This window comes from Zygosaccharomyces rouxii (assembly GCF_000026365.1).
Source record: "Zygosaccharomyces rouxii strain CBS732 chromosome D complete sequence".
NCBI lineage: Eukaryota > Fungi > Ascomycota > Saccharomycetes > Saccharomycetales > Saccharomycetaceae > Zygosaccharomyces > Zygosaccharomyces rouxii.
Window position 1 is genome coordinate 670,665 of NC_012993.1, and position 25,821 is coordinate 696,485.

Consider the following 25,821-nt stretch of genomic DNA (forward strand, 5'->3'; position numbering starts at 1 on the left):
TTATTTAACGTTTAATGTAAAGGTTCCTACACGTATAAAAGATTAAAAAATTTGGATAGAAAACCGTCATTGGAGGCGGTCTGCATTCGAAATAAAATCTATGAGGTTGATTGGGATGGTTCAGCTGATTGGAATTGCAAGTTGGATAGGCTTGTTTAGCCGTGTAATACGTGCTGTTGAAGCAGAAGGCACTTCATTAGGATTTGAAATTGATCAAGATATTGACCTCCAAGGGGATTGCAATGAATCCTTGGGTAATTACAAGCATAACTGCAAGTCAGGATTTCTATCTAATGAAGGAGGAAGTGAGACTGAAATTGAAGTCACTGAGACTGTTATTGAAGATGCACCTCAGCCTACTATTAATCTAAGGACTAGAGAAGATGATTCCATTGCCGTTAAAGATCAGATATGGTACCCGTATAGCGAGCATCTTTCTATTAAGCCCTTGCCCAAAAATTACTTGTTGGCCTCATTCGATTTTGACACGCAATCTAATGAGTTCGTTCCTGGTAAACCTTCGACAGATTTTGATGACTACAGCCATTATACAGTTTTCCCTAAGGCATTTAAGCCCATATTGGATCAAACTTCTACTAGACAGCTGCACCTAAGATTCACCAGAGGATTTTGGGATGCTGAATCGTGGGGGCGGCTACCCCACGATGGGTTCAAATCTGGTGGTTCCGGTGTAGAGATATGGGCTATCCTGGAGGCAGATTCTAAGGATAGTGCATTTAGGCAGTGGAAAACTTTGGTCAATTCATTGAGCGGCTTGTTCTGTGCCTCAATGAATTTTATCGATGGATCTAAGACCACTTTCCCTGTTGAATCTTTCCATCCAGTGGATGATACTACTTTACCACTCTTTGATCAAAATAAGCAATTATATTTGGTGCGTGCTGCATTGGCAAATGAACCCATCTGTACCGAGAATTTGACACCACTTGTGAAACTATTCCCAACAAAGGGCAAATCTGGTATTACGACTCTTTTGGATGGCCACAAAGTGTTTGATTCATCCTGGCACAGTTTATCTGTCGATATTTCTACAGACTGTGATGACCAGACTGAACGTTGCAGTCACTCTTTGCAAGCTCTTGTTGATATGGTGATCAATGTGCCCAACACTTTAGCTAGGAGTGAAAATCCAATTCCAAAACCTTTGCCAGGCGATAAGTTACGTTGTGATTTGGATAAACCTCATGATGCATTCCACTGTTTCCAATTGCCTTATGAGACTGAAGGTTCCTACGGTCTATCACAGTTATTTGGTAAATATATTCAAGGTTCTAGCCTGATGTCTCAAGAACCATCACAAGTCTGTGTGGATATCGCTGATAGTTGGAATACATTCATCCAAGTTAATGGTAGTTTGTTTGCCACTACAGATAACTGCTTTGAATTGAAGGACTTCCAACAACAGGACATATATTTTGAATCCAACAATACCAACGAAGTAGTTGATGTGGAACCAGTACCCGTGTATGTGAGTCGATCTTTAACTGGCTACGGTCAAGATCGTGGTGGTTTACGTACCGTTTTTGTGAACCCCCAAGATGAACCAGTGACTTTGATATACTTTGAATCATTGCCCTGGTTCATGAGAATTTATCTTTCTACAATGCATCTGGAAGACAATCCACAAAGCCCTGTTAACATTTCGCTGGACGATATTTTGCAATCCACGTATTACATGCCAGCCGCCGATAGGGTTAGGCCCACCCACTTGGAATACAAAATTACCATTCCTGCAAACACCACTTTAGCGGTCTCTTACCAATTTGACAAATCTCTATTGCAATATGCAGAGTACCCGCCAGATGCCAACCATGGTTTTGAAATCGAATCTGCTGTAATTACAGTTATTGAACCTACCACATACCAATTGAGAACAGCTACGCTGTTGCTACTGTTGTCTACACCTGATTTCAGTATGCCCTACAATGTCATCATATTAACATCTACTGTAATGGGGTTAATCTTTGGTACGTTGTTCAATTTACTGGTGAAGAAGATGTTACCAGTTGAAGAAGCCGACAAGATTCAAGAGGGTAATGGCCTGAGGAACAAAATCCAGCTATTCAAGAGTAGAATTATGGCCAAATTTAACTTAAAACGCCGGGAGGTTAAAACAGATTTGAAAGAGTAAGTATAGGTACATGTAGAAAGAATTACGTAGGGTGTGTGTTAATTTAAAATGGATCCTCGTATGGATCTTCTTCGTCAAAATCGTCATCTTTTTCAAATTGGTATACAATAGCACCACCAGTATTAAAAGATTGTGCTTCTAAGAAAGGCAATGCCACTTGGTCCTTAGCCATCCTTTGCTTAGCTGATGTGGAAAGGTTGAAAGTGGTCAAATCTTGCAATGCCTCTGGATTTTCACCGTCATCGTTATCAGCCTCTTGAGTCTCCTTAACAACCTCGTAGCTATGCGTGTTAGTATCCACATAAAAATCATGCACTAGAGATCTACCACTTTTCCTTCTATTGGTCAGAGTTAACTGGAACCTACTGTTGTTTAAGCCGCGCGGTACCAAATATTTAACCAACTCCTCTTTCAACTCTTCTTCGTCTAATTCCTTGTTTAATATTGGATTTACCTCTAACACAGTGGTTGCCATGAAATAAAGTAACGATAGAGTTGGTGGGTAGTGTTCTAACGAAGGATCTGCAATTTCTGGCATATCTTTATGGTAAACTCCTAAAACTGTTGCATGCTTAGAACCAATGGATGCCATAAATTGAGCTACTTGATTCTTAGGGATATGGTTCATAGAATCCACTACAACGACACTCTTTGGACCTGAACTTGTAGGTGATGAGGAGGGCAGGTACGAACTTATAGTTTGTGATAATTTTGCTAAACCAACGGATTCCACATCGATAAATTTGGTAGCATATGAGGGACAGTTCACACTTTCAAATGAAACATAAATCACAGATACTTGACCATTTTTACTAGCGTTGTAAAGGATTTCATCCAAAAGATAGCTAGCGGTCTGTGCAATGCTATCTATACACAAAAGCAACGGGGAGAATTCGTTCAAGCTCAAGACCCTTTTTAGCAAAATCGTAGCATTCGAATTAGACCCACTCATAATATCAGCCGCCTCTTATTTCATCCAGGTATATCCAAACTTTGTTAATTTTAGTTCAGTGCACTTTACGTTTTTCCATGTTCAAATTTTAACGGAAGATCGTTAGGTAGCGAAACCTTCTTAACCATAGTCAAGGTATACTGATTAAGGAGGAATCTGCCATATACTAAACTGATTTAAGCCAGTTATTAGTCACCAGAGCTGGTCAATAATCATATCTCTAAGATCTGGTGGCTTTACAGGGTTATCCCTTTATAGAATTTGTTGTTTATCACTACGAAAATTGACCGGTAGAGTCAGTCAATAATATGCCGGTTACCTATGGACCTCAGCCATTGAGGCCTATAAATGTGGATACTAGACATGGATTTGGTGAACAGTACCACAGTGAACAGTTTTTACAGTCATTAGCCAACGATTTCATATTTTATTTTGATGATAAGAGACATAAGACTAACGGTAATCCGACTCCTGAGGAGGAAAAGGAGGAGGATGCACAGCATTACTACCAGCCTATACAGGATTGGAAGATTATGAAAGATAGACAAAAAACCGTTAGTGCAGCTTTATTGTTGTGTCTGAATTTGGGAGTAGATCCACCGGATGTTATCAAAACGCAGCCATGTGCAAGGGTAGAGTCATGGGTAGATCCATTGAATTTCCAGGACTCTAAGAAGGCAATTGAGCAAATTGGTAAAAATTTGCAGACCCAATATGAGACTTTATCGCTACGAACTCGATACAAGCAAAGTTTAGATCCATGTGTTGGAGACGTGAAGAGGTTTTGCAATTCGTTGAGAAGAACCTCCAAGGATGATCGGATATTGTTCCACTACAATGGACATGGAGTTCCACAACCAACACCGTCAGGTGAAATATGGGTTTTTAACAGAGGTTATACGCAATATATCCCCGTGTCTCTATATGATTTACAAACTTGGTTGGGGGCACCATGCATATTTGTTTATGATTGTAACAATGCTGGAAACATTGTAAACAATTTTAAGAAATTTGTTCAAAAGAGAATCAGAGAAGAGCAAGAAGGTATCCAAAATACATCAGCACCGTCGCCATCATTTACCAATGCAGAGTGTTTTCAGCTTGCATCGTGCAGATCTGACGAATTGTTACTCATGTCACCTGAACTACCGGCAGATCTATTCACATGTTGTTTGACATGTCCCATTGAAATTAGTGTGAGAGTGTTTCTAATGCAAACACCGTTAAAAGAATCTAAGTATAAGATTCTATTTGAAAATCCAATTACAAGTGAATTTGACGACGATAAAAACTCTTATAAATCTAGGATTCCCAATGTTAACATTCCAGGTGTTTTGTCCGATAGAAGAACACCGTTAGGTGAATTAAATTGGATCTTTACAGCGATTACCGATACTATAGCTTGGACTTCCTTACCTCGTCCACTGTTCAAGAAATTATTCAGACATGACCTTATGGTAGCAGCATTGTTCCGTAATTTCTTGTTAGCTAAAAGAATTATGCCGTGGTACAATTGCCACCCTATTTCAGATCCAGAATTAACGGATAGCATAGCTAGCCATCCAATGTGGCAAGCGTGGGATTTAGCCTTAGATGAGGTGTTGAGCAAACTGGTGGAAGATTTAAAAAATGCGCCGCCTTCTACTGACTTGGAGAGTCAATTAATTTTACAACAACAAGAGTCTTTACAAAGCCAAACACCGCAAAGAAATGAGATTAAATCAGATACCATCCAAGCACATTCGAGGTTTGCAGTCGGGAATTTGAGTACCATGTCATTGGCTAATCATCCAGCGGCACAATCAGCAACCAGGAAATCAGCGGCAAGTTTGGTGCAAGTGCCACAGCAACAGCAACAAAAACAATTCACCGGTTTCTTTGAACAAAACCTGACTGCCTTCGAACTATGGTTGAAATATGCATCCAATACAAGACATCCACCGGAGCAACTACCGATTGTATTGCAAGTGTTATTGTCCCAAGTTCATCGGATACGTGCATTGGTACTCCTCTCCCGATTCCTCGATTTGGGACCATGGGCGGTCTATTTATCGCTGTCTATAGGGATTTTTCCCTACGTTCTGAAACTTCTGCAAAGTCCCGCACCTGAATTGAAGCCCATTTTGGTTTTCATTTGGTCGAGGATCATGTCGATTGATTATAAGAACACACAGGCTGAGCTTATTAAGGAAAAAGGGTTCATGTACTTCGTGTCAGTATTAGTACCCGATTGGGGCGTGCTTCCATCACCAGCAAGTAGTTCTTCCATTGCGCCAGGCTCACAATTTTCCATGGCTGCTAGTCCTAGCTTAAATGGTTCTAGAGGTCAATTTTATCCTTCCCAGGGGGGCGCTTACCTAGCTACTCATTATCACTCTAATGATACAACTGATGAGCAGAAGGCAATGGCGGTTTTTGTCCTTTCTTCGTTCGTGAGAGATTTCCCACTGGGTCAGAGGTATTGTTTCAGCTTAGACTTGGTGGACAAATTAAGCTTCTACTTGGAAAATTCTGAAATTCCCCTGCTACGACAATGGTGTGCAATTTTAATTGGCCAACTTTGCAGTCACAATTCGCTTTACAGGCATATATGTATGAATGCGGGCATCATAAACACATTGCTGGGATCTTTGAAAGATCCTGTTCCCGAAGTGAGAACCGCTGTGCTATTGGCTTTGAAGAATTTCATTTCTGATGTCGATGATGTTGACCAGATGTTCAGAATGCAGCAAGAAATGGAACAACAATATCACCAACTTCATGCACAGCTGCAACAATTGCGGGGCGGTTCACATCAGCAGCAGGCACATCATATTGAACAACAGCAGATTAAATTGGAGCAACAGATTCAGCATTGTCAAATCATGCAATTGCAGATGCAAAATATTGAACCAAGGAAATTGAAAAGACAGGAGGTCACCAACCTTGTAGCAGTTTTAGGGTTAATAAATGATGGATCGCCATTGGTAAGAAAGGAAGTGATCATTTTTTTATCACAAGTTGTTTACCGTTACATTAATTTCTTCATCGTCGTGGCATTTAATGAATTGATCGAAGAGATTATTCAAATGGAAGGCAAAGATTCTGATGCTCAGAACTTTTCTGATAAATACTCGGTTAGTCATGGATCTGTTTTTAGTACTGTTTGGGAAGCGCTACTGATTCTGGCTGAGGATCCTTATTCTGAAAACCGCTCTTTGGCCGGACAAGTTGTTGATTATATTTTGCTAGAGCTAAGTACCCACAAGGACCTAAGTGATGCATTCTCAAAGATTGAGCACTATTTGGCTAAAAGAAGCGTGGGCCAAAATGGTAGGTCAATGGTAAGTAACCCTCAAGTTCAGCTTTTGAAAAAGCCAAATTTACCATTCTCTTCAGATAAGAATGGAAAGAATGAAAGTACTGAAAGAAAGAAGGATGGTAGCAGCATACGTAAGAAAGGTGCATCTTTAAGCAAGTTCTTCCAGAACCTTAGTTTGGGAACTTCGAGAAGTGGATCTGAAAATGACTTGCGTGGAATGGTGAATGATCATGATTCGAAACCTGCCGGATTATCTTTCTTGAGTGTGCCACATGGTATGGCGCCTCAAGCAACGATCCCAAGACCTCGGAAGTTTGATGGAGCATTGAAACTGCCATTGGAAAGCACTTTCTTGGACTATTCTCGTGAATATTTTCAAGAACCACAGATGAGAAGACATGAAACTGATGAGCCAGGAAGTGTTGAATATAGTGCTAGAGTATGGCGCAGAAACAGAAATGAGAGTATTATTCAAGAGACTCAAGCTGAAAAGAAATTGGCGCTTTACGGCGATTGGTCTAATCGTGTGGTCACCTTGGATAATAAGACGCAACCGAAATTGTTGAGGTTTGCACAATTTGAAAATCACTTGGTTAGCGTAGATGAAAGAGACGAAGTGACAGTTTTCGATTGGGATTCCAAGAGAACGTTATCAAGATTTTCCAATGGCAATCCATTTGGTACTAAAGTTACGGATCTAAAATTTTTAAATGAAGATGATGCTGCCCTACTGTTGGCTGGTTCATCCGATGGTATCGTGAAGATCTATAAGAATATTCATTCTAATGATGATCTCGAGCTTATTTCTGCATGGAGAGGTTTGACTGATATGTTGTTGACTCCTCGTTCTAGCGGACTATTAACTGAATGGCAACAGATTAGAGGTTCCCTTTTAACTACTGGTGATGTAAAAATCATTCGTGCATGGGATGCCCATACGGAAACGGTTGAAGTGGATATACCTGCGAAGACTTCATCCTTAATTACATCTATTACATCGGACCAATTGGCAGGTAATCTTGTTGTTGCCGGTTTTGCCGATGGGTCCCTCAGAGTATACGATAGACGTGTCGACCCAAGAGATTCTATGGTTAGACTCTGGGGACCAGGTGCAGGTTCCAGACGTACATGGATCAATAACGTTCACATGCAAAGAGGTGGTTGCAGAGAATTGGTTAGTGGTGCTACTAATGGTGTTGTAGAGTTATGGGATATACGAATGAATGAGCCTGTAGGTATGTTCACTGATGAAAACGTTCAACAACAGAATGGACAAAGAAGAACTACTACCATGACTACCACTCAAGTACATGAACATGCTCCAATTATTGCTACAGGAACGAAACAGGTCAAAATTTGGACTACATCTGGTGATCTTTTGTCCAGTTTCAAAAACCAACACAACACTGGTGGTGTGGCAGGTACTCTAGCTGTCACAGGTATCAGATCCACATTATCGTCTTCAAGCGCATTTTTGTCATCGATGGCATTCCATCCTCATAGAATGATGTTGGCTGCTGCCAATTCTCATGATACTGGCATCAGTATCTATAAATGTGAGGACAGGAACTCTGAGTTTTACTAATGGAAGGAAGAAAACAGGTATAGTATTCGTAATTATAATTATAATTTGTAAAAATAATGCATTTTTATTAGGGCATGTTGAATTATCTACGATATGCAAGCGGCAAGAGAAAAGGAACGTGTTTGATCTTTCATTTTTTCGTGGTTATGTGTGCACTCAATTAATTAAATAATTAACAAGTTATTAAGTTCTAATAGTGTAGTGGCTATCACGTTGCCTTCACACGGCAAAGGTCCTGAGTTCGAACCTCAGTTAGAACAATTTTTTTTTTCAATTTTTTAAAATTGCCTCATTGAACAAGGCGATGAGATGAGATGAGAAGAGATGGGGATAACAATACTAAGTATAAACTTCAAGGTCTTTGAACCACTGTGATTCTGGAAGGAACAAGACCATTAAAACAGAGGAAAATATAAATGGGTGTTCACTCATTTTGGGATGTAGTAGGGCCTACAGCTCGTCCTGTAAGGCTAGAATCACTTCAAGATAGGAAGATGGCAGTTGATGCGTCTATTTGGATCTATCAATTTTTGAAAGCCGTCAGAGATCAAGAAGGTAATGCTCTAAAGCATTCACATATTGTTGGATTTTTCCGTAGAATTTGCAAGCTACTGTACTTTGGTATTAAGCCAGTATTCGTCTTTGATGGGGGGGTTCCGGCGCTAAAGCAGGATACGATTCGCCAAAGGAAGGAGAGAAGGCAAGGGAAAAGGGAAAACGCAGCTGTAACTGCTAGGAAACTATTGGCCATTCAATTACAAAAGCAGCAAGAAGCATCAGAAAAGGATTTGAGTTCGAAAACGGCTAAAAAGCAGGATGATGAGAGGACAAGTGCAGAATTATTTAGACCACAAGATGAATGGCATTTGCCACAAATACCCGGTTTCAAATACGATTTAGATGATCAAAGAGTTGTGTCGGCCAGTAACTATGAAGAAGTGGTAAATTCGATGGATGATGAATTAGAAGGTATTGATTTAGATTCCATAAATCCGAGCTCTCCAGAATTCGATGAACTGCCGAAATCTACACAGTATATGATTATTTCTAAGCTACGTCTAAGGTCCAGATTGAGGATGGGGTATACGAAGGAACAATTAGAACATCTTTTTCCTAACAGTATGGATTTTTCGAAATTTCAAATAGATATGGTTCGAAGAAGAAATTTCTTTACCCAAAAATTGATGAATGTTACTGGTATACATGATGGTGGTGCTTCTAGATTAGATCAAGAAGTGGTAACTCGGATTTCTGGTCAGCTACACAAGGAATATAAATTGACTAAGACAGATAATGGTTGGGCCCTTGGGCTAGGTGAATTGGATGGTTCGGAATCTGATAAGGCTATTGTATTGGATGATAAAGACGTTGAGACATTAAAATCATTTGGTCATAAAGTGACAACTGCATCTGAAGAGGAGGAAAATGAGGATGATTTTGAATGGGAGGATGTAGACGTGAAACCTCGGAATGATAAACCTGTGGAAGATTTTTCATTGAATGCTGCCAGGTTACCTCAGCTTAGCAGAGAATCGTCTACCGCTGGCGGAAAGTCGTTTCTAGATACAAGGCCATCACAGGCCTCACCTTTGAAGAAATCACACGGACCCACTAACGTAATTGAGTTAGACGAAGAAGAGGAAAATGATGACGACTATAGAAAGCAGATTGAAGACATGGAGCTAATGGAAGCTCTGCAAAAATCCCAATTAGAGGAAAGGTTGAGAAGAGCTGCACAGGAGTCTGCTAAAGTAAGGGCTAGAGAGGCAAATTCTACTGATGAGAGGGATGAGGATGATGATGATGATAATTATTTGAAGCAAATTGAAGAAATTGAAACTATGGAAGCCATACAGAAATCGAGGATGGAGGAACGAGCCAGACAGGAACGTGAAAAGCAGGGACAAGAGAAGAATAATGCATGGGGGGAAGCTATGGAGAATAATGCTAAGAGGCTTGCTGTTAACAAGCCGGCACTACCACAGGAACAATCTCCTCTTCCTCCTCCTCCCCCTCCTTCTACGACTACCTCTGTAAATGAAAATTTGCCCACAGAGAGCGAACAGAATTTGAATTTTATCGTAGGTAAGATACCAGATTTTGATTTGAGCAATGGCGGTTCGTTCTTATTCCAAGATACTAATGCAGCAGCAAAAGATTCCAAATCCAAGGATGAGGATAAGGATAAGGACAACGACAAGGACAAGAAGCCGCCTGCAGAGACGCCCACTTGGTTTCAAAATGGAATTGGTCAAACCGCTAATCCCTTTACTTCTTCAAATTTTGTATATGATAAAGAGGTTTCTGAGCCAAATACTAACACTAGCACTACAGATGTTTTGCAAAGAGTAACAGGACTAGAAGATGGAAAAGAACTTGAAAATTTGGAGGAACCGGAGCAAGATGATGACATCCATGAGATTGGTGAGCTCCAGAAGGGTAATGATGAGATGCCAGACGAGGAAAGACAAGCTGATGATTCTTTTTCGAGTGCTGAGCAGCCTGAATCTCAAGGCCCTAATAGAGCACCATTGGTATTTGATTACGATTTTTCAGAGGACGATGAGGAAAACATTGCAGAAAATATGAGGAAAGAGGAGCAAGAGTTTAGTACATTTAAAAATGTCTTAAATAATCGAGTTGTTGATAACGCGTTCATGGAAGATGAACTTTACGAGCAACAAACGAAGGACAAGAGAGATTCTGATGAAGTTACCGCTGATATGATTACGGATGTTCAGGATTTGCTTTCAAGGTTTGGAGTCCCCTACATTACAGCTCCTATGGAAGCAGAAGCTCAATGTGCCACATTGATGAGGGATCGTTTGGTAGACGGTGTTATAACAGATGATAGTGATGTGTTTTTATTTGGAGGTAATAAAGTTTACAAGAACATGTTTTCTGAAAGAAATTATGTGGAGTATTACGATGCAGAAAGTATTTATAAAAATTTGGGTCTTGACAGAAACGGAATGATCGAGTTGGCTCAACTTTTAGGTAGTGATTATACCAACGGTATTAAAGGAATGGGTCCAGTCTCGGGTATGGAGGTCATTGCAGAATTTGGATCTTTGGAAGAATTCCGTAAATGGCATAATGAGGGCCAATTTGATAAGAAGAAACAGGAACAAGAAAATAAGTTTCAAAAGGACCTTAGAAGAAGACTGGTTAAAAATGAAGTCGTTCTAGATGAAAATTTCCCTAGTGAAACTGTTAAAAATGCATATTTGAATCCTGAAGTGGATAACGATAAAACAGAATTCGTCTGGGGCACACCAGACTTAGACATGTTAAGATCATTTTTCAAGAGAAAAGTGGGTTGGCCACAAGAGAAGACTGATGAAGTATTGGTACCATTGATTAGAGATATGAATAAACGCAAAAAATCTAAACAATCGACAATTACAGAATTCTTCCCAAGAGAATACATCCAAGGTCAAAGAAATTTGAATTTGGGAAAAAGACTAAGCACTGCAAGCGGTAAATTGAAGAGAAGAAAATTGAAATAGATATTTTATAAGTTTTTGTAATTGAAGCGGTCTCGAACATGGCGCTTTCAAAATGTCAGCCTCGGGGTTCTTTTGTGTTATGAAAGTACAATTCCAAAAACAAAAGGTAAAATATTGGTGTTAAAAAAAAAAAGCTTTGGATATATTGAGTACTTATATAGACTTTACCTATTAGCATTAAACTATTTCGGAGGTGAATGTATATATTTTTTTATTTATTTGAATTTAGATAAAACTGAATTGGATTTATAAAATCCGATACCATCCATTTCAAAACCCATTCTATTATGCCACAGAGGAGACATTCATCACAGACTAAATTACCATTCAGCGGAAATGCTAAGATAAACGTTGAAAGTTGTCCCAATAGTTTTGTATTTGGTTCTGAACCAAGAGATAAAAGGAAAAGAACTCAAAAATACGAAAGTTCCCCAATTCCTCAGGTATCTTATGATGAGAAATCTACTTCAATCCCCATTCTAAACGTATCTAGAAACCATACGAATTCGCAGGGTCCTGAGTATCATATTCCTGTGAAATCAACCCCATCAGGGAAGGTAAAATCTTATTGTCAAGGTAGGGATAGCATGCTACAGCAGTATACATTTATGACATATTCTAGCGGTCCAATGCTTAATTCTATGTATCAAAATTATAATCTCACGACCACAATGCCCTATCCAATGCACTATTCCAGCTATCCGATTAACATGCAACCATCACATAGCGCTAATCCAAATATTAATTTGAATATGAGTAAAGATCAATCTTCACAAACATTCCCATCATTTTTCAATCCAAGAACTGCTCATAATATGCCACACATGGAGAAGGTGAATAGTTGGATTGAAAATATACCAGTTTTCCAAATCGATGAGCAAAATTGGAAATCGGAATGTTACGACAGTAGTTTCGCCATTGATTGGGAAGAAGAAGAATTCGAAGATCCGCTATTGGCGGAAAGTAATAAAATATCATTTGCAACTCATGATGAATTGTTATTTTTGCAAGCTAAAAAATTCGAAACTGCCATTAGAAAATTGTACAGATTGGAAAACGAACCCAGTCCAACTAAAACAGACTTTTTAGTAGATACTGAATCCTTTACAGATTATTTGTAGCTCCAATATATTTTTATTTTATTTTATTTCTTAGACTTACTTTTATGCCAGGTTAGTGTGACACTTTGCTGGCATCGTAGATTACGGCATCCGGGGTGCTATTGTCCACATTTACCACCAGTTACTCATATAGATCCTTCGAAACTATAGAGAGTTTTAATAACACTGAAAGAATTACGATATCCGTCGTGTTCCAGTCTCCCTTTGTTGAATATGGGCTCTAATGAATCCCAATGTAATTTGAGCCTAAAGGAGCGGATGCTCAGTGCTGGTGTAGGTTCACTACTTACATCATTAATACTGACACCAATGGATGTGGTCAGGATTCGATTACAACAGCAAGACTTACTGCCGAACTGTTCATGCCCATCAAATACAGACGCTAAAGTTCCCATTACGCATACGAATACTGGTACTGTATTTTGGCAAGATTCATGTTTCCAAGATCTAACATGTAAGAATTCAAGAATACGATTTAATGGTACTATGGAAGCATTTACAATGATTGCCAAGAATGAAGGATTGACAAGTCTTTGGAGTGGTATCTCCATATCGCTTTTAATGGCCATACCTGCAAACGTAGTTTATTTTACAGGATATGAATACTTGAGAGATACATCACCTTTAAACGAAAAGCATCCAGGTTTAAATCCATTATTATGTGGCGCATTTGCTAGAGTAATTGCTGCAACTACTATAGCACCGTTGGAATTAATAAAGACAAGATTACAGAGTATACCAAGATCTTCAAGAAGGAATGGAAAAATGGAGGTGATAAAGGATTTAATGTTGGAGATGAGGAAGGAAATCAAAAGCGGTGGTAGTAAAGCTTTATTTCGTGGATTAGAAATTACACTTTGGAGAGATGTTCCATTTAGTGCGGTTTATTGGGGGGCATATGAATTCTGTAAGAAACACCTTTGGTATCATCCTCTATATCCAACATCTCATGCTAATTGGATTCAATTTGCCAATAGTTTTATTACTGGTTGTATTGGTGGCACAATTGCGGCTATTGTAACGCACCCATTCGACGTCGGGAAAACTAGAATGCAGATCTCACTAATGCCTCAAAGGAATAATGATGGATTGGTACGATCGAGTAAATTTCCAAGAAATATGTTTAAATTTTTGGATAGTATAAGACGGACGGAAGGTTTTGGTGCACTCTGTGTGGGGTTACCAGTTAGAATTGCTAAAATTGCACCAAGTTGCGCTATAATGATATCGAGTTACGAAGTTTCCAAAAGAATATTTAGCCACAGCTGAATGAAGCCAAAGATCAATTATAATAACAATAATGACTAAAAGAAAAAAAAAAAAAAAAAATAAAATAGTAATAAAAAAAAAAATTTAAATCCTGTTGTAAATATTTTACCCTTCAATACTTTTTTGTACAAACATTCAGTTCAATCGAGCCACCTATTTTCTTGCAAATGCTTTTCAGCATCGTCAAACTGTTGTGAAATGTTGCTAAAATTTAGAATAAATCCATTTGGATTATCATTTTGTGGAGGTGGTTTAGTTTCTTCACGATGGCGCTGAGCCGGGACTCCTCCAGTAACATTACGAACAACATTTGGATCAACACTACGAACTATAGTTTCTTTAACATCATCCTTCAGTTTTTCACGCTTTGTATCATTTTCTTGTTGCCCAGTCCTTGGTGAAAAATACTCATTACTAGTGATTGGATTAAATCTACCACTTTGAATTGCCGATGTACTTTCATCTAATTCGGTGGTCGGGAAATCTAACTTTAATTCTTGCTGATTAATTCTTGGTTCTAATGGTGAATATTCCTTAGGCAAGCCTTGATAAACTTTTTGCATTAAAGTATCGTCACCATCTTTTTTACCACTGACTAAATCAACCCAAGATTGCGGATTAGTCTTTTGTTCTCTAGATAATTTAGCCCAACTCCTTTCAGCCCTCACTATTCTTATTTTTTCTAAATCTTTAACGAATCCATCACCATCAACACTTTCTAATGCCTGCAGAGTTATCCTTAAAAATTCACCAGTGGTTTCCTTTAAATCACTTGCTCTTTCATAAAGATCGATTCCTAATTCTTTAAATGCATGTCTAGCAGTAATAGAAACTGCGAATTGGTAATGTGATTTATATGATTCAAATGCACGTTCATGAGCAATCACTTTTTCCTTTAGAAGAATAGTTTCATCATGATGTTCGCCCTTCTTCTCAAGTGCATACCTATGTTTCTTTAGTGAAATTGCTAAATTTTTCCTTTCTTGTGCTAATTCTTGTTCTCTAATGCAGACAAAATCTAATTCCGATGCTAGCAATTTTAACCTTTGTGCAATATTTTGTTCATTTATTAAATCCTGTTGGAAAATTAATTGAATTTCATTCACTAATTCCAATGAATCTAAACTATCAAATGACGAATTTTGGCCCCATGAAATTAAGTCTCTTAGAAATTTTTGAGTACATTTGGAAGTTTCTAATTTCCTTTGGGCAATTGTATTTAATCTTTTAACGCAGGATCTCAATCCAATATGTTTAATGTGTAAAGAGGACGAAAAATTCGAAAATGCACTTGGATCTCCCAAAATTATCGAATGTGGAATCGCGATGCCGGATTTAGCTTGCTGATGCTGGTTACGTTGCTGCTGATCATGTTGTCGTTGTCGTTCTTGTTCTTGTTGTTGCTGATGCTGCTGTTGCAATCCCATTGGTTCTACATTGCCAGTAAGGAAAGTCTTGGTACTATCTTCTACCAATGGGAAAGCAGGTGGTCTTAATGGTATATCTTCAAATTCATCCCTTGGTACAAATTCTTTGGATGGCGCTAATAAACCTTTCAATTTATTAACAATTCTCTTTCGAGATTTGGGAGGATCCATTAAAAATGAATGCAATGGTAATTCAGGTGGAGGTTCCACCATATCAATATTAAATGGCATCAAATTGTCAATGAGTTCCTTAATCTCTCTTTATTTCCTCGCCTCCCAAATAAATAAAATCAATCAATCAATCAACCTACTAAATAGAATTTATCATTTTCGGTTTTATCAAATTTGTGTCGCCGCGGAGGGCGCTAAACGATTAACTTTACGTTAAACATATATAGACACGTATATCGTTAAAAAAGAAACAAAGCCAAAAAAAAGAAGTTTAAGATCTAAAACTTGGAATTAATTGTTATTATTGTTCTCTATATTTGATTAAGCTTGGTAAGAAGAGGAGGAGATGTTACCACCATGACCGGTCCAGTTGAAGTGAATGTCTTGACCTGCTGGGAAATCAGCGTTAGCACACTCAGGCAAGACTTGGAAAGTGTGAGCACCGAAGTAGTCTCTTTGAGCTTGCAACAAGTTAGCTGGCAATCTAGCGGATCTGTAACCGTCGTAGAAGGCCAATGCAGTGGCTAGGGCAGGAGTTGGAACACCATAGGTAGTAGAGATACCCAAAATTCTTCTCCAGCCGCCTTGAGCCTTGGTTACGGCTTGAGTGAAGAAGTCGTGGAACAACAAGTTCTCCAAATCTGGATCTTGTCTGTAAGCCTTTGTGATTTCACCCAAGAAGGCGGATCTGATGATACAACCACCTCTCCACATTAGAGCAATGGCAGGGTTGTTCAACTTCCAGCCGTATTCCTTACCGGCTTCACGGATTAGCATGAAACCTTGAGCGTAAGAGATAATCTTAGAAGCATAAAGAGCTTGTTCTAAGTCATCAACAAATTGCTTCTTGTCCTTAACAACACCGTCTGGAATTTCTGGACCTGGCAAAATCTTGGAAGCACGAGTTCTTTCAGGCTTGATAGCAGATAGACAACGAGAGAAAACGGCTTCACCGATCAAGGTAACTGGTTGACCCAAATCCAAGGCGTTGACTGCGGTCCACTTACCGGTACCCTTTTGACCAGCGGTATCTAAGATCTTTTCGACCAATGGAACACCATCCTTATCGTTCTTCTTCAAGATATCGGTAGTGATTTCAATCAAGAAAGAGTCTAGAACACCTTTGTTCCACTTCTCGAAGATTTCACCAATTTCCTTATCTTCGAATTTACCAACACGCTTCAAAATATCGTAAACTTCACAAATCAATTGCATATCACCGTATTCAATACCATTGTGAACCATCTTAACGAAGTGACCAGCACCTGCTGGACCAACCCAGTCACAACATGGCTCACCGTCACTCTTAGCGGAAACACTTTGGAAGATTGACTTGATAGCTGGCCATGCGGCTTCGTCACCACCTGGCATTAGAGATGGACCCCAACGGGCACCATCTTCACCACCGGAAACACCTGAACCAACAAAGTGAATTCCCTTTTGTTTCAATTCCTCGTAACGTCTGTTAGTGTCTGGGAAGTGAGAGTTACCACCGTCAATGATAATATCACCCTCTTCCAAGTATGGCAACAAATCGCCAATTAAATAATCAACTGGTTTACCAGCCTTGACCAAAAGCATCAACTTTCTAGGTCTCTTTAGCTTGTCAACAAACTCCTTGATAGAGTGTGCACCTTGGATGTTCTTACCCTTGGCTTCGTTAGCCAAGAATTCGTCAACTCTTGAAGTGGTTCTGTTGTAGACAACAGCACTGAAACCATGGTCAACAACGTTCAAGATCAAGTTTTGACCCATAACGGCCAAACCGACCAAACCGAAATCTGCAGACATTATGATGTGATTGTTTATCTATAGATGTAGTAGAATAATAACAACAGGCACGTAACAGCAATGGATCTACCTACACACCTTTAATTGTTCTTCTTCTATGACAATATGTAATTCTTTATATAAACAAAGTGCAGGAACGGAGTGTCGCCAAGTGAATTATCTTTAACTTGGCCGCTTATATACGAATTTCCAACAAGGGGTGTCTCTGCTGAAAGTGTGTATAATTTGTAAGTGTGCGTGTGTGCTGTCACCATCGTGGAATCCCATGACCCCACCCCTTTTTTTTTTTTTTCGCTCTATGTCACCGTTTTAATTGTCGCCCTACTTCGTTTCCTTTCTTTTCCCCGAAATCTGGGTGTACGGAGGTTTATGATCATTTGTCCCGATTACTAACGTCGATCGCCAGAAGTGGGGCTTACTAATATGTATGTACAAACGCGAAAAGTTTTTTTTGAAGGGATAACGCGTCAGTAGAAAACAATCATCACACACGATGTGATACGCGTTAAGCACCAAGAATGTGACTATCACGTGACCTGGAGTTAGAACCTATCAGGTCCTTAAAGGTGTCTCTAATGTTGTTAATAACCACTCTAACCAATCCAACAGCCCTTCTTCTGAATCTTGGTTGTCCATTAGTCTCAGAATCGTCTTTCCTGTGATCTTGCTTTGTCGTTGGTAATACGTAGTCACCAGCGCTTAGGGATACGAAGAGCGCAAAGGGGACAAACCAAACGCATATGCCAAAGAAAGATGCGACCTCTGCAAAACTAGCTCTTCTTGGTGGGATGTAATTTGGATCGAATCTAAATTGTGGTGGAATGTGAGATGATTCGTTAAAGAACTGGAACCAGAAATAATGATTCAATAGAACGCAAGCTGCACTCAGCAGGAAAATTGGATCAGTCAATGATATGAATGGGAAAGTCTTCAAATTTTGCAGGTAGATGAAATACGAAGCGATGGCAAAAAGTGATTTTTTAATGGGGAAGCCATCCAGTAGTACGAGTAGTAAATGAAGTACGATGATTGCGTAGATAGCTCTTGTCAAAAATCTTTTTGTTGCTTGAGTGTGTTCTTCGACGATTTCACTGATATAGTAGAGGCCTGAAGCGATGGAAAGCGTCAAAAATACGAATCCTAGAACGGTCCCTACCACGGATAAAACCTGTAAAAGCATTGGGTCTGTAATGGATGAAGTTTGTAGTGTGTATGCTTAGGGTCCCTGCGTGTATATGTGTATGATGAGTTCTATCGGTGAAGTTCGGTGCATGTAGGTTGGAAAAAAAAAGACAACTTACAATAGACGAAGCGAAGGGAAGGGAAAAAATAAAAATGAAAAAATAATTGCCCCCTGCCAGAATTGAACTAGCGACCTTTGCATTACAAGTGCAACGCTCTACCACTAAGCTAAGGAGGCTTTGTTGAAAATAGAGGGAAATAGTAAGGGATACATGGGACGGAAAAGTGAGTGCCGCTGAGATGCAAAAGTAAACACACTGAACAGGAATTGTTCGGGCTATTTTCGGTCCAGAGGTAACACAGACATACGCAGCCGCCGAGGCAGGGGCACGCGTGAAATAACACATAGCTCTATGTTGCAATTGTTTATTCAATGACAAGGAATGTAGATTTGTCCTTATTGCCTCAAGGCTAATGATATACCGTGGCAGTTTTGATGAGGAGAGTACGTTAAACGTCATAGCGGCGGTATAAGGTGGGGCTTGTACCTATAGATCCGACCTTTCTTTGGTGGGGGAGGGAAATGACAATGACGTACTTGTGGGGTTTTCATCGAACCGAGTACGCCGTGCGCGCGGGGGATGCATGGTGGGGGGTGGGGATAATCACGACTGATACCATTATGTGGTACCGTGTTTGACAGTTTAATCGATTTAACAGACGAAGAGGCCTAGGATAAGACCGTTGTCAATAATTTACTTGACCCCAACAGGATGAGCTACAAAATCACCAGCACGGATCATGCCGCCCCTCCAAATATAGTAGAGTAGATGGAATAGTTTGTAACTTCGGTATTTACCAAACACACAAGCTTATTCACCAGCTCTATAATTAGGAATAGCATCCAAAAATTCGTTCCCTAACAAATAATTGTTGGCATTGTGGATTCCAGCACCACCAAGACCTACGTTAAACACAGTAAGCTCTATCAAAGACGTCCCTGCCAATGTGCAATCGCTCCTTGAACCACACATGTAGTCCACCCAGGGTACTTAGTTGTAGTACTCAGGAACTCGATCCTCCTTGGTCACATGCCCTGGGTGAGAAGCTCTTCATCTCATTGGAACTGGCATCATCAGGCGGTGGTGTAAGTTCGTGCTACCAACCTTCAAAGGTTGGAAATCAGGATATCCTAAAACGACGTAAAGAAGAGAGAACTACCCTATATGCACATGTGTATGATGCATGTCCGCAGTTGTACAAAGCAACAAGCGGCAACTTCCTTAGTAGCGTTACAATGACATTGTACCACATAAAGGTGAGCCATTTCACTCTCGAATCCAACAAAGGATTGGTTCATGTTCCGGCATTGCTTGCTTTTTTTACTTACCGTTCAAAAGAAGTTTTGAAATAGCCGCAGTGGGACCACGTTCCGGAGTGGTTCTTAGACGGACATAAGCTAGATCTACTCTGTTTACTTTACAAGCTCTAGAACCCGCTTCTAGGCTCGAGAACGATGAGTAAACATATTTCTACTGCATGGTATTGTATTTCAAATGCATAGAATATCGGGGTTCTTGAATATCATGTGACCCAGAAAGAAAACTGTACCACGTGAGAATCATGTGATGGAATACGTACATAATGATCTACTTCTCGTCTCCCAATACCGTCCCCCATTGGTAACCATTCAAGAAATATCTTGCTTGTATAGGGGCCCTAACGCTACATACAGCTAGCGAGCTACTTTTAGAGTAATCGATCAATTGAGCAGAGGCTTCCAGTTCCACCATTCCTCGAAGATCTGTAGGTTAAGATGTTACATTTACAACCTCAGAATATTCTTATCCAAAAGACGTTAAGTGAGGCGTTTGATGCCTTGAATAAAGGTACGTCGTTAACACTTGATAGGATTATTTCAGATTTTGACTATACTACATTCCACGTTTCCAATTCACCTGAAGATAAATCAATTCTTTTACTGAGTATTAGAACTAAAGCATGGCAATCAGTGCAAAAATGTCAGGGATCTATTGGACTCCTTGACTATTTACAATCTAAATACCAGGGTTGCTCAGGTGCTGCCATTTCACCACAACCTGAAATGGGATACGATTTAACTTTACAAATTACCCTAAGCCAATTGACTGGTGAATCACTTGTTCAGCTATCACTCTTAAAGACGATTGTGCTATCCTATCCATTCCAATTAGCCTTTGACGAATTTGCTCAATTGAGTTCGACTCCAGTTCCAGTTGAAGGAACACCACCAGTCTCCAACACTTTACATACGGTACAATACCGTGATGAAGAAAGTCTTTTCATTAAACCCGCAAGTGATCGTATCACAGTTATATTTGAGACTTCTTTCCAAGATGAAACTGACAAAATTTTTGGTAAAGTCTTCTTACAGGAATTCGTTGATGCTCGTAAGCGTAACAGATCAATCCAATCAGCACCACAAGTTTTATTCTCTCATGAACCACCGCTAGAATTACAACATCAAATTCAACCTCGTTCTGATCCAAGTAAAAGATTTGTTACATTTGTTCTTTTCCCACGTCATTTTCAAACCCAAGAACTACAATTCAACAGTGTTGCTCAATTGATACTGTTTAGAAATTACTTCCACTATCATATCAAATGTTCAAAGGCCTACATGCATTCAAGAATGAGGTTTAGGGTCGATTCTTTCATTAAAGTGTTAAACAGAGCTAAGGTCGATGAAGAAGACGATTCGAAGGGAGATTCCTCAGTTCATGCTCAACCAACTAGAAGAACAATTACAGGTAGGAAAATGGTCTATTAGACGGTGCTCAATGGGATCAATTGACTGTCTATTATTATTAAATAGTAATAGTTAAGTAGTAGTCCAATACGGCCGTATTGTGTGATTATCAGGTACAAATTTTTTTTTTTTTTTTATTTTTTTCAAATTTCAAGCAAGAGAGGGATTGACCGTAGTAAAAAAAGGACAAACAAACAGTTATTGGTTTATTAGAAGGAAGGAATAAGGCCAATAGATACGCATTGTAAATCCATTAGGATGTCATTCTTTGGATTTGATACTTCTTTACCAGGTGCTGGTAAATCCAAGGGTGAAAATCCTATTCCTGAAGGTGAAAAACCTCTGGATTTTGAAGAAACATATCGTGGACTTGGTGATTATCATGAAGAAGAAGAAGATTATTTGAACGAAGAGACGTTTGGTGCTAATGCAGAACTAGGAACTGATTTCGATTTCGGTCACGGAAGTGGTAGTACTACTTCTCAAGATACTTCAGGTATACAAGGGTCAGTAGCACCAGCTTCTTATGTTACCTCCAATAGGTCATACTTGGCAGCTGCAAGACAAGGTGATACACAACCATTAGAACCATCTGTTGATTTAAAACCAATGGAATCCTTATGGGGTGGAGGTGCTCCCCAATTGCAACAACAGCAACCACAACCTCAGAAAGTGGCAGAAACTTTGTCCATGGAGGAATTGGAGAGACAACAACGTCAAAGGCAACAAATGGCGGCACAACAAGGATTTGTTGTACCTCCTCCTGGTTATGTCGGACCTCAAAGTTTTATGCAACAACCTTCACCTCCACCACAGGCAAATATGTATCCCCCTTCATTTGCAGCAGGTGGATTACCTCCTCAATTCCCTATGATGTATCAACAGGGTCAACCTCCTGCTTATCCTCCTCCCCAGGAAGTACAGCAACAAGCAGCAGCAGCCCAGGCGGCACAAGCCGCACAAGCCGCACAGGTTCAAGCTAGGGCTCAAGCACAAGCTCAGGCTCAGGCACAGGCTCAAGCCCAGGCTCAAGCTCAAGCCCAGGTCCAAGCACAAGCCCAAGCACAAGCCCAGACACAAGCTCATGCCGCACAAGCTCAGGCTGCCCAAGCTCAAGCTGCCCAAGCTCAAGCTGTACAGGCTCAAGCTGTACAAGCACAAGCTGCACAAGCACCACAATTCGCACAACCACTCGCTTCGCCTGGCGAAGCTGTACATGCTCAAATTCAAGTTCCTGGTCCTGGTGCCGCTGCCTCTCCTAGAGCGAGATTTTCTTCCCCCCAATTTGGACCTCAACATTTGCAGCGTTCTCGTGGTCCTGTGAGAAAAGATCCATTGACCGCTGAAGAACAAAAACGTCTTCAAATTCGTCAAGCTAAGGTGGAAAGAATTTTAAAACATTCTGGGTTGATGACTCCTCGTGATAAAGACTTTATCACACGTTATCAATTGTCTCAAATTGTTACCGAAGACCCTTATAACGAAGATTTCTATTTCCAAGTTTACAAAATTATTCAATACGGCGGTGTTGTTGGTGAATCGAATAAAGATTTAATCGCAAGAGCTTATTTGGAGCATTCTGGTCACAGATTGGGTGGTCGCTATAAGCGCGCTGACGTTGCATTGCAAAGAATGCAAAGCCAAGTGGAAAAAGCTGTTACTGTAGCCAAAGAAAGACCTCAAAAGAACAAGGACCATGTTGATACTTCTCGTGAAGGTGTTCTAGGTAAAATCTCATCTGCCATGAATAGCAAGGCTCCTCGTAGACAATTGCAAATTCCAGCTCCAAAATCGGAAAGTGCTGACAGTGCAGTGCTGGATGATATTGCTTCTGGGACACCAGGCTTCTCCAATGGTTCAACTCCCGCTCTAGATGACGTGACCGATTCTTTGGAAAATGTAGAAATTAGTCAAAGATCAAGAGCTAGAAGAAGATCGTCATATGCATTTAGCTCAGTTGACCAAAGTTCGGTCTTGTCTCGTTCTGGTGGTAGAAAATTCGTTTTATCTTTAATTGAAACTGTTTATGGTGTTGTTTTGGAATTGGAAGAGCAGTTAAGAAGTGGTAAACAAATAGACAATTCTGCACTTTGGGATGCATTGCATATTGGTGATGAATCCTACGATGTATGCCCCTTCATCTCAATGTTATCATTCGACAAAGGTATTAAGATCATGCCTCGTATTTTCAACTTTTTGGATAAATCTCAAAAACTAAAACTTTTGCAAACTTTCTTTGATGAGTTATCCCATTTGAACATCATTATCATTTCTTCCTACAAGACTAATGATTCACCAACAGAATCCCAGCTGAGAAAAATCGATCTATTCCAATCCATTTTCCTAAAGATCATCGTCTCCTTTTTATCCAACAGTGCAGACTTTATTGAAATTATGGGTCTATTATTATACCTAATTAAAAACAACAACGTCTCATTCATCTCTACTTCCAAGATCGGTCTGAATTTGATCACAGTTTTAATTTCCCGTGCGGCTCTTATTAAGCAAGATATTAACAGATCAAACGTTTTATCATCACCAGAAATTTCTGCTTGGAATGGTGTCTACGATAAATTGTTTACATCCTTAGAGACCAAATTGTCATTAGTCTTCCCACCAAAGGAATACATGGATAAAGTTGTTTGCGCTGGTTCACGTCCTTCTACAGCAGTGTCATCACCATCAATGAATTCAACGATACAGTCTTATGACCAAGCATACATCTGGCAATTCCTGGCCTCATTAGCATTGAGTGGTAAACTCAACCATCAACGTATCATTATCGATGAGGTTAGAGATGAAATCTTTGGAACCATTAATGCTGCAGAACAATTAGGATCCACGGAACAGGATCAAAACGTTTCAATGTACAAGAGGGAAAAATTGTATCAAGATTTGAACCTGTTCCTAAACGTAATGGGCCTGGTTGCTCGCGACAAGGAAATTACGGAATTAAAATAATGTTTTAACTTTCCCTTTTTACCCTTATGTACTTTAATGTATATATATAATAATGTAAGCTCATCGCGTTCAAAAGTTTCAAATGTACAGCGAACCTAACTGTGTCTAAAGGGGTAGAAGTAAAAGAACAATATGTCAGCAAATACCAAGTTAGCATTAAGTGTACAGCTAGTGGCTATATACTTACAAAGTTTAGGTGTTGGGAGTAGGATAACCAATTGTCATGAAGAGCCTAATCTAGTTAGGGCGTCCCTAGCGGATGAACAGAATAAAACATTGATTAATATAATAGGAGTTGGGATAGAACCGACAAAGGCCATGCTATCACTTTATCAAAATGAAAAGAGTTTGGGACAAGCAATTTTAGATTATGAAAAGGATTTATTAATGGATGATGTGACCTTCCCTATAAATGTTGAAGAATTCCTAGAATCAAGAAGGGAACAAGTGTTAATATCTATTGATTCCAAGTACAAACTAGCACCACCATCACGTCAACTTCCACCACAAGAGATTTCACGTCAAGAACCATCCGAGCCAGTACCAGTGGGTATGGAAATACCACCACCACCAAGCGTAAGGGGTAGCAGACCTCCAGATATGCCAGATTTTGAAGATGAGTATCAAGTACGCCAAGGCCCAGGATATTCAAGACCTCAACAACCACTACCAGGCTATGGCGACAGCGATTTATACCCTATGGGAAGAAGCAACCCCTTATTGGCCGATCCACTAACGGCACCACCAGCTGGTGGTATGATACTTGATCCCGCACAAGATGCCGCCAGAAGAAAACAAATGGATGACATGAAAAATCGTGGACCTGGATTCATGCCAGGAACTAAATGGGATGATCCATTCGGAAGACCAGGTTTCGGCGGTCCCGGAGCATTTGGGCCTGGTGGGTTTATCTAATGAGTAAAACAATAAAAAGAGACGTTAACGTTACTACATAGTCAATATATAGCTCTCCTAATCATCATCACTTGCCGATGTGTAAATTATAACGCTTCTTCCCGCGTCCTTGAACACATTGACCAAGATTTCACCATCTTGGGTTACACCATATCCATCGTCATCCAGTTCCATCTGAGAGATATCAATGATATCCTCTACTCTGTTCTTACCGATACCGGTAGATTCAACCAGTCTGTTGTTCTGGTCAAATGACAATGTACCCAAAGCCTTTGGGATCGATTGCTGGAGTCTCTGTTGTCTCTGTTGTGTGTCCATCTCTTGAGTTTAATATACTGAGTGAATTGGTATTCAATAGAAAAAAAAAAAAAAAAAGGACCCTTATAAGATTTTATGGCCCAAAGCTACTCTTATATATTCCAAACACTAAGTACCCTTACGATGATCAAGGGGCAATGTTCCAATTGATCCTTTTACACAAAGGATAAGCTTAAGTTTTAAGGTCTTTGTAAGATGGTTGACGATTGTTAACAGTAATATCGGGCCCTTATGCAAAGTAAGTTAGCAACTACCCTAGAAAGAGAGATTAAAGAGGTAACTTAGAATAAGAACATCTCCTCACCCCTTCTAAAATTTGGGATACTACTGAAATTACCGATACCTGTTGGTGCCATTAGTGCCTATCGTTATATTAATC

The 25,821-nt window shown here is 39.8% G+C and overlaps 13 protein-coding genes and 2 non-coding genes across 15 annotated transcripts; 9 read left to right on the forward strand and 6 right to left on the reverse strand.

Annotated features, from left to right (window-relative positions):
* Positions 1–100: 100 nt before the first annotated feature.
* GPI16 (GPI-anchor transamidase subunit GPI16) lies at positions 101–2,152 on the forward strand (the record flags this gene model as incomplete). The annotated part of the gene is made up of 1 exon (XM_002496724.1): positions 101–2,152. The coding sequence occupies one exon, from the start codon at positions 101–103 to the stop codon at positions 2,150–2,152; it is 2,052 nt and encodes a 683-aa protein (XP_002496769.1).
* Positions 2,153–2,195: 43 nt separating this feature from the next.
* IKI1 (Elongator subunit IKI1) lies at positions 2,196–3,104 on the reverse strand (the record flags this gene model as incomplete). The annotated part of the gene is made up of 1 exon (XM_002496725.1): positions 2,196–3,104. The coding sequence occupies one exon, from the start codon at positions 3,102–3,104 to the stop codon at positions 2,196–2,198; it is 909 nt and encodes a 302-aa protein (XP_002496770.1).
* Positions 3,105–3,412: 308 nt separating this feature from the next.
* KOG1 (ubiquitin-binding TORC1 subunit KOG1) lies at positions 3,413–7,990 on the forward strand (the record flags this gene model as incomplete). Its single annotated transcript, XM_002496726.1, has 1 exon — positions 3,413–7,990. One exon carries the CDS (start codon positions 3,413–3,415, stop codon positions 7,988–7,990), a length of 4,578 nt encoding a protein of 1,525 aa, XP_002496771.1.
* Positions 7,991–8,177: 187 nt separating this feature from the next.
* ZYRO0D07766r lies at positions 8,178–8,250 on the forward strand. Its single transcript has one exon. It is a non-coding gene; the product is annotated as a tRNA-Val (tRNA).
* A 156-nt stretch (positions 8,251–8,406) lies between these two features.
* On the forward strand, positions 8,407–11,499 carry RAD2 (ssDNA endodeoxyribonuclease RAD2; the record flags this gene model as incomplete). Its single annotated transcript, XM_002496727.1, has 1 exon — positions 8,407–11,499. One exon carries the CDS (start codon positions 8,407–8,409, stop codon positions 11,497–11,499), a length of 3,093 nt encoding a protein of 1,030 aa, XP_002496772.1.
* Positions 11,500–11,786: 287 nt separating this feature from the next.
* PFS1 (Pfs1p) lies at positions 11,787–12,620 on the forward strand (the record flags this gene model as incomplete). The annotated part of the gene is made up of 1 exon (XM_002496728.1): positions 11,787–12,620. One exon carries the CDS (start codon positions 11,787–11,789, stop codon positions 12,618–12,620), a length of 834 nt encoding a protein of 277 aa, XP_002496773.1.
* A 213-nt stretch (positions 12,621–12,833) lies between these two features.
* MTM1 (Mtm1p) lies at positions 12,834–13,889 on the forward strand (the record flags this gene model as incomplete). The annotated part of the gene is made up of 1 exon (XM_002496729.1): positions 12,834–13,889. The coding sequence occupies one exon, from the start codon at positions 12,834–12,836 to the stop codon at positions 13,887–13,889; it is 1,056 nt and encodes a 351-aa protein (XP_002496774.1).
* Positions 13,890–14,029: 140 nt separating this feature from the next.
* On the reverse strand, positions 14,030–15,547 carry SSP1 (Ssp1p; the record flags this gene model as incomplete). The annotated part of the gene is made up of 1 exon (XM_002496730.1): positions 14,030–15,547. The coding sequence occupies one exon, from the start codon at positions 15,545–15,547 to the stop codon at positions 14,030–14,032; it is 1,518 nt and encodes a 505-aa protein (XP_002496775.1).
* A 261-nt stretch (positions 15,548–15,808) lies between these two features.
* On the reverse strand, positions 15,809–17,278 carry ZYRO0D07876g (NADP(+)-dependent, decarboxylating phosphogluconate dehydrogenase; the record flags this gene model as incomplete). The annotated part of the gene is made up of 1 exon (XM_002496731.1): positions 15,809–17,278. One exon carries the CDS (start codon positions 17,276–17,278, stop codon positions 15,809–15,811), a length of 1,470 nt encoding a protein of 489 aa, XP_002496776.1.
* A 505-nt stretch (positions 17,279–17,783) lies between these two features.
* Positions 17,784–18,458, reverse strand: SVP26 (Svp26p; the record flags this gene model as incomplete). Its single annotated transcript, XM_002496732.1, has 1 exon — positions 17,784–18,458. One exon carries the CDS (start codon positions 18,456–18,458, stop codon positions 17,784–17,786), a length of 675 nt encoding a protein of 224 aa, XP_002496777.1.
* A 168-nt stretch (positions 18,459–18,626) lies between these two features.
* On the reverse strand, positions 18,627–18,698 carry ZYRO0D07920r. Its single transcript has one exon. It is a non-coding gene; the product is annotated as a tRNA-Thr (tRNA).
* A 1,578-nt stretch (positions 18,699–20,276) lies between these two features.
* ARC35 (Arc35p) lies at positions 20,277–21,269 on the forward strand (the record flags this gene model as incomplete). Its single annotated transcript, XM_002496733.1, has 1 exon — positions 20,277–21,269. One exon carries the CDS (start codon positions 20,277–20,279, stop codon positions 21,267–21,269), a length of 993 nt encoding a protein of 330 aa, XP_002496778.1.
* Positions 21,270–21,506: 237 nt separating this feature from the next.
* Positions 21,507–24,209, forward strand: PAT1 (deadenylation-dependent mRNA-decapping factor PAT1; the record flags this gene model as incomplete). Its single annotated transcript, XM_002496734.1, has 1 exon — positions 21,507–24,209. One exon carries the CDS (start codon positions 21,507–21,509, stop codon positions 24,207–24,209), a length of 2,703 nt encoding a protein of 900 aa, XP_002496779.1.
* Positions 24,210–24,341: 132 nt separating this feature from the next.
* FUB1 (Fub1p) lies at positions 24,342–25,124 on the forward strand (the record flags this gene model as incomplete). The annotated part of the gene is made up of 1 exon (XM_002496735.1): positions 24,342–25,124. One exon carries the CDS (start codon positions 24,342–24,344, stop codon positions 25,122–25,124), a length of 783 nt encoding a protein of 260 aa, XP_002496780.1.
* Positions 25,125–25,181: 57 nt separating this feature from the next.
* EGO2 (Ego2p) lies at positions 25,182–25,442 on the reverse strand (the record flags this gene model as incomplete). The annotated part of the gene is made up of 1 exon (XM_002496736.1): positions 25,182–25,442. The coding sequence occupies one exon, from the start codon at positions 25,440–25,442 to the stop codon at positions 25,182–25,184; it is 261 nt and encodes an 86-aa protein (XP_002496781.1).
* Positions 25,443–25,821: the final 379 nt, after the last annotated feature.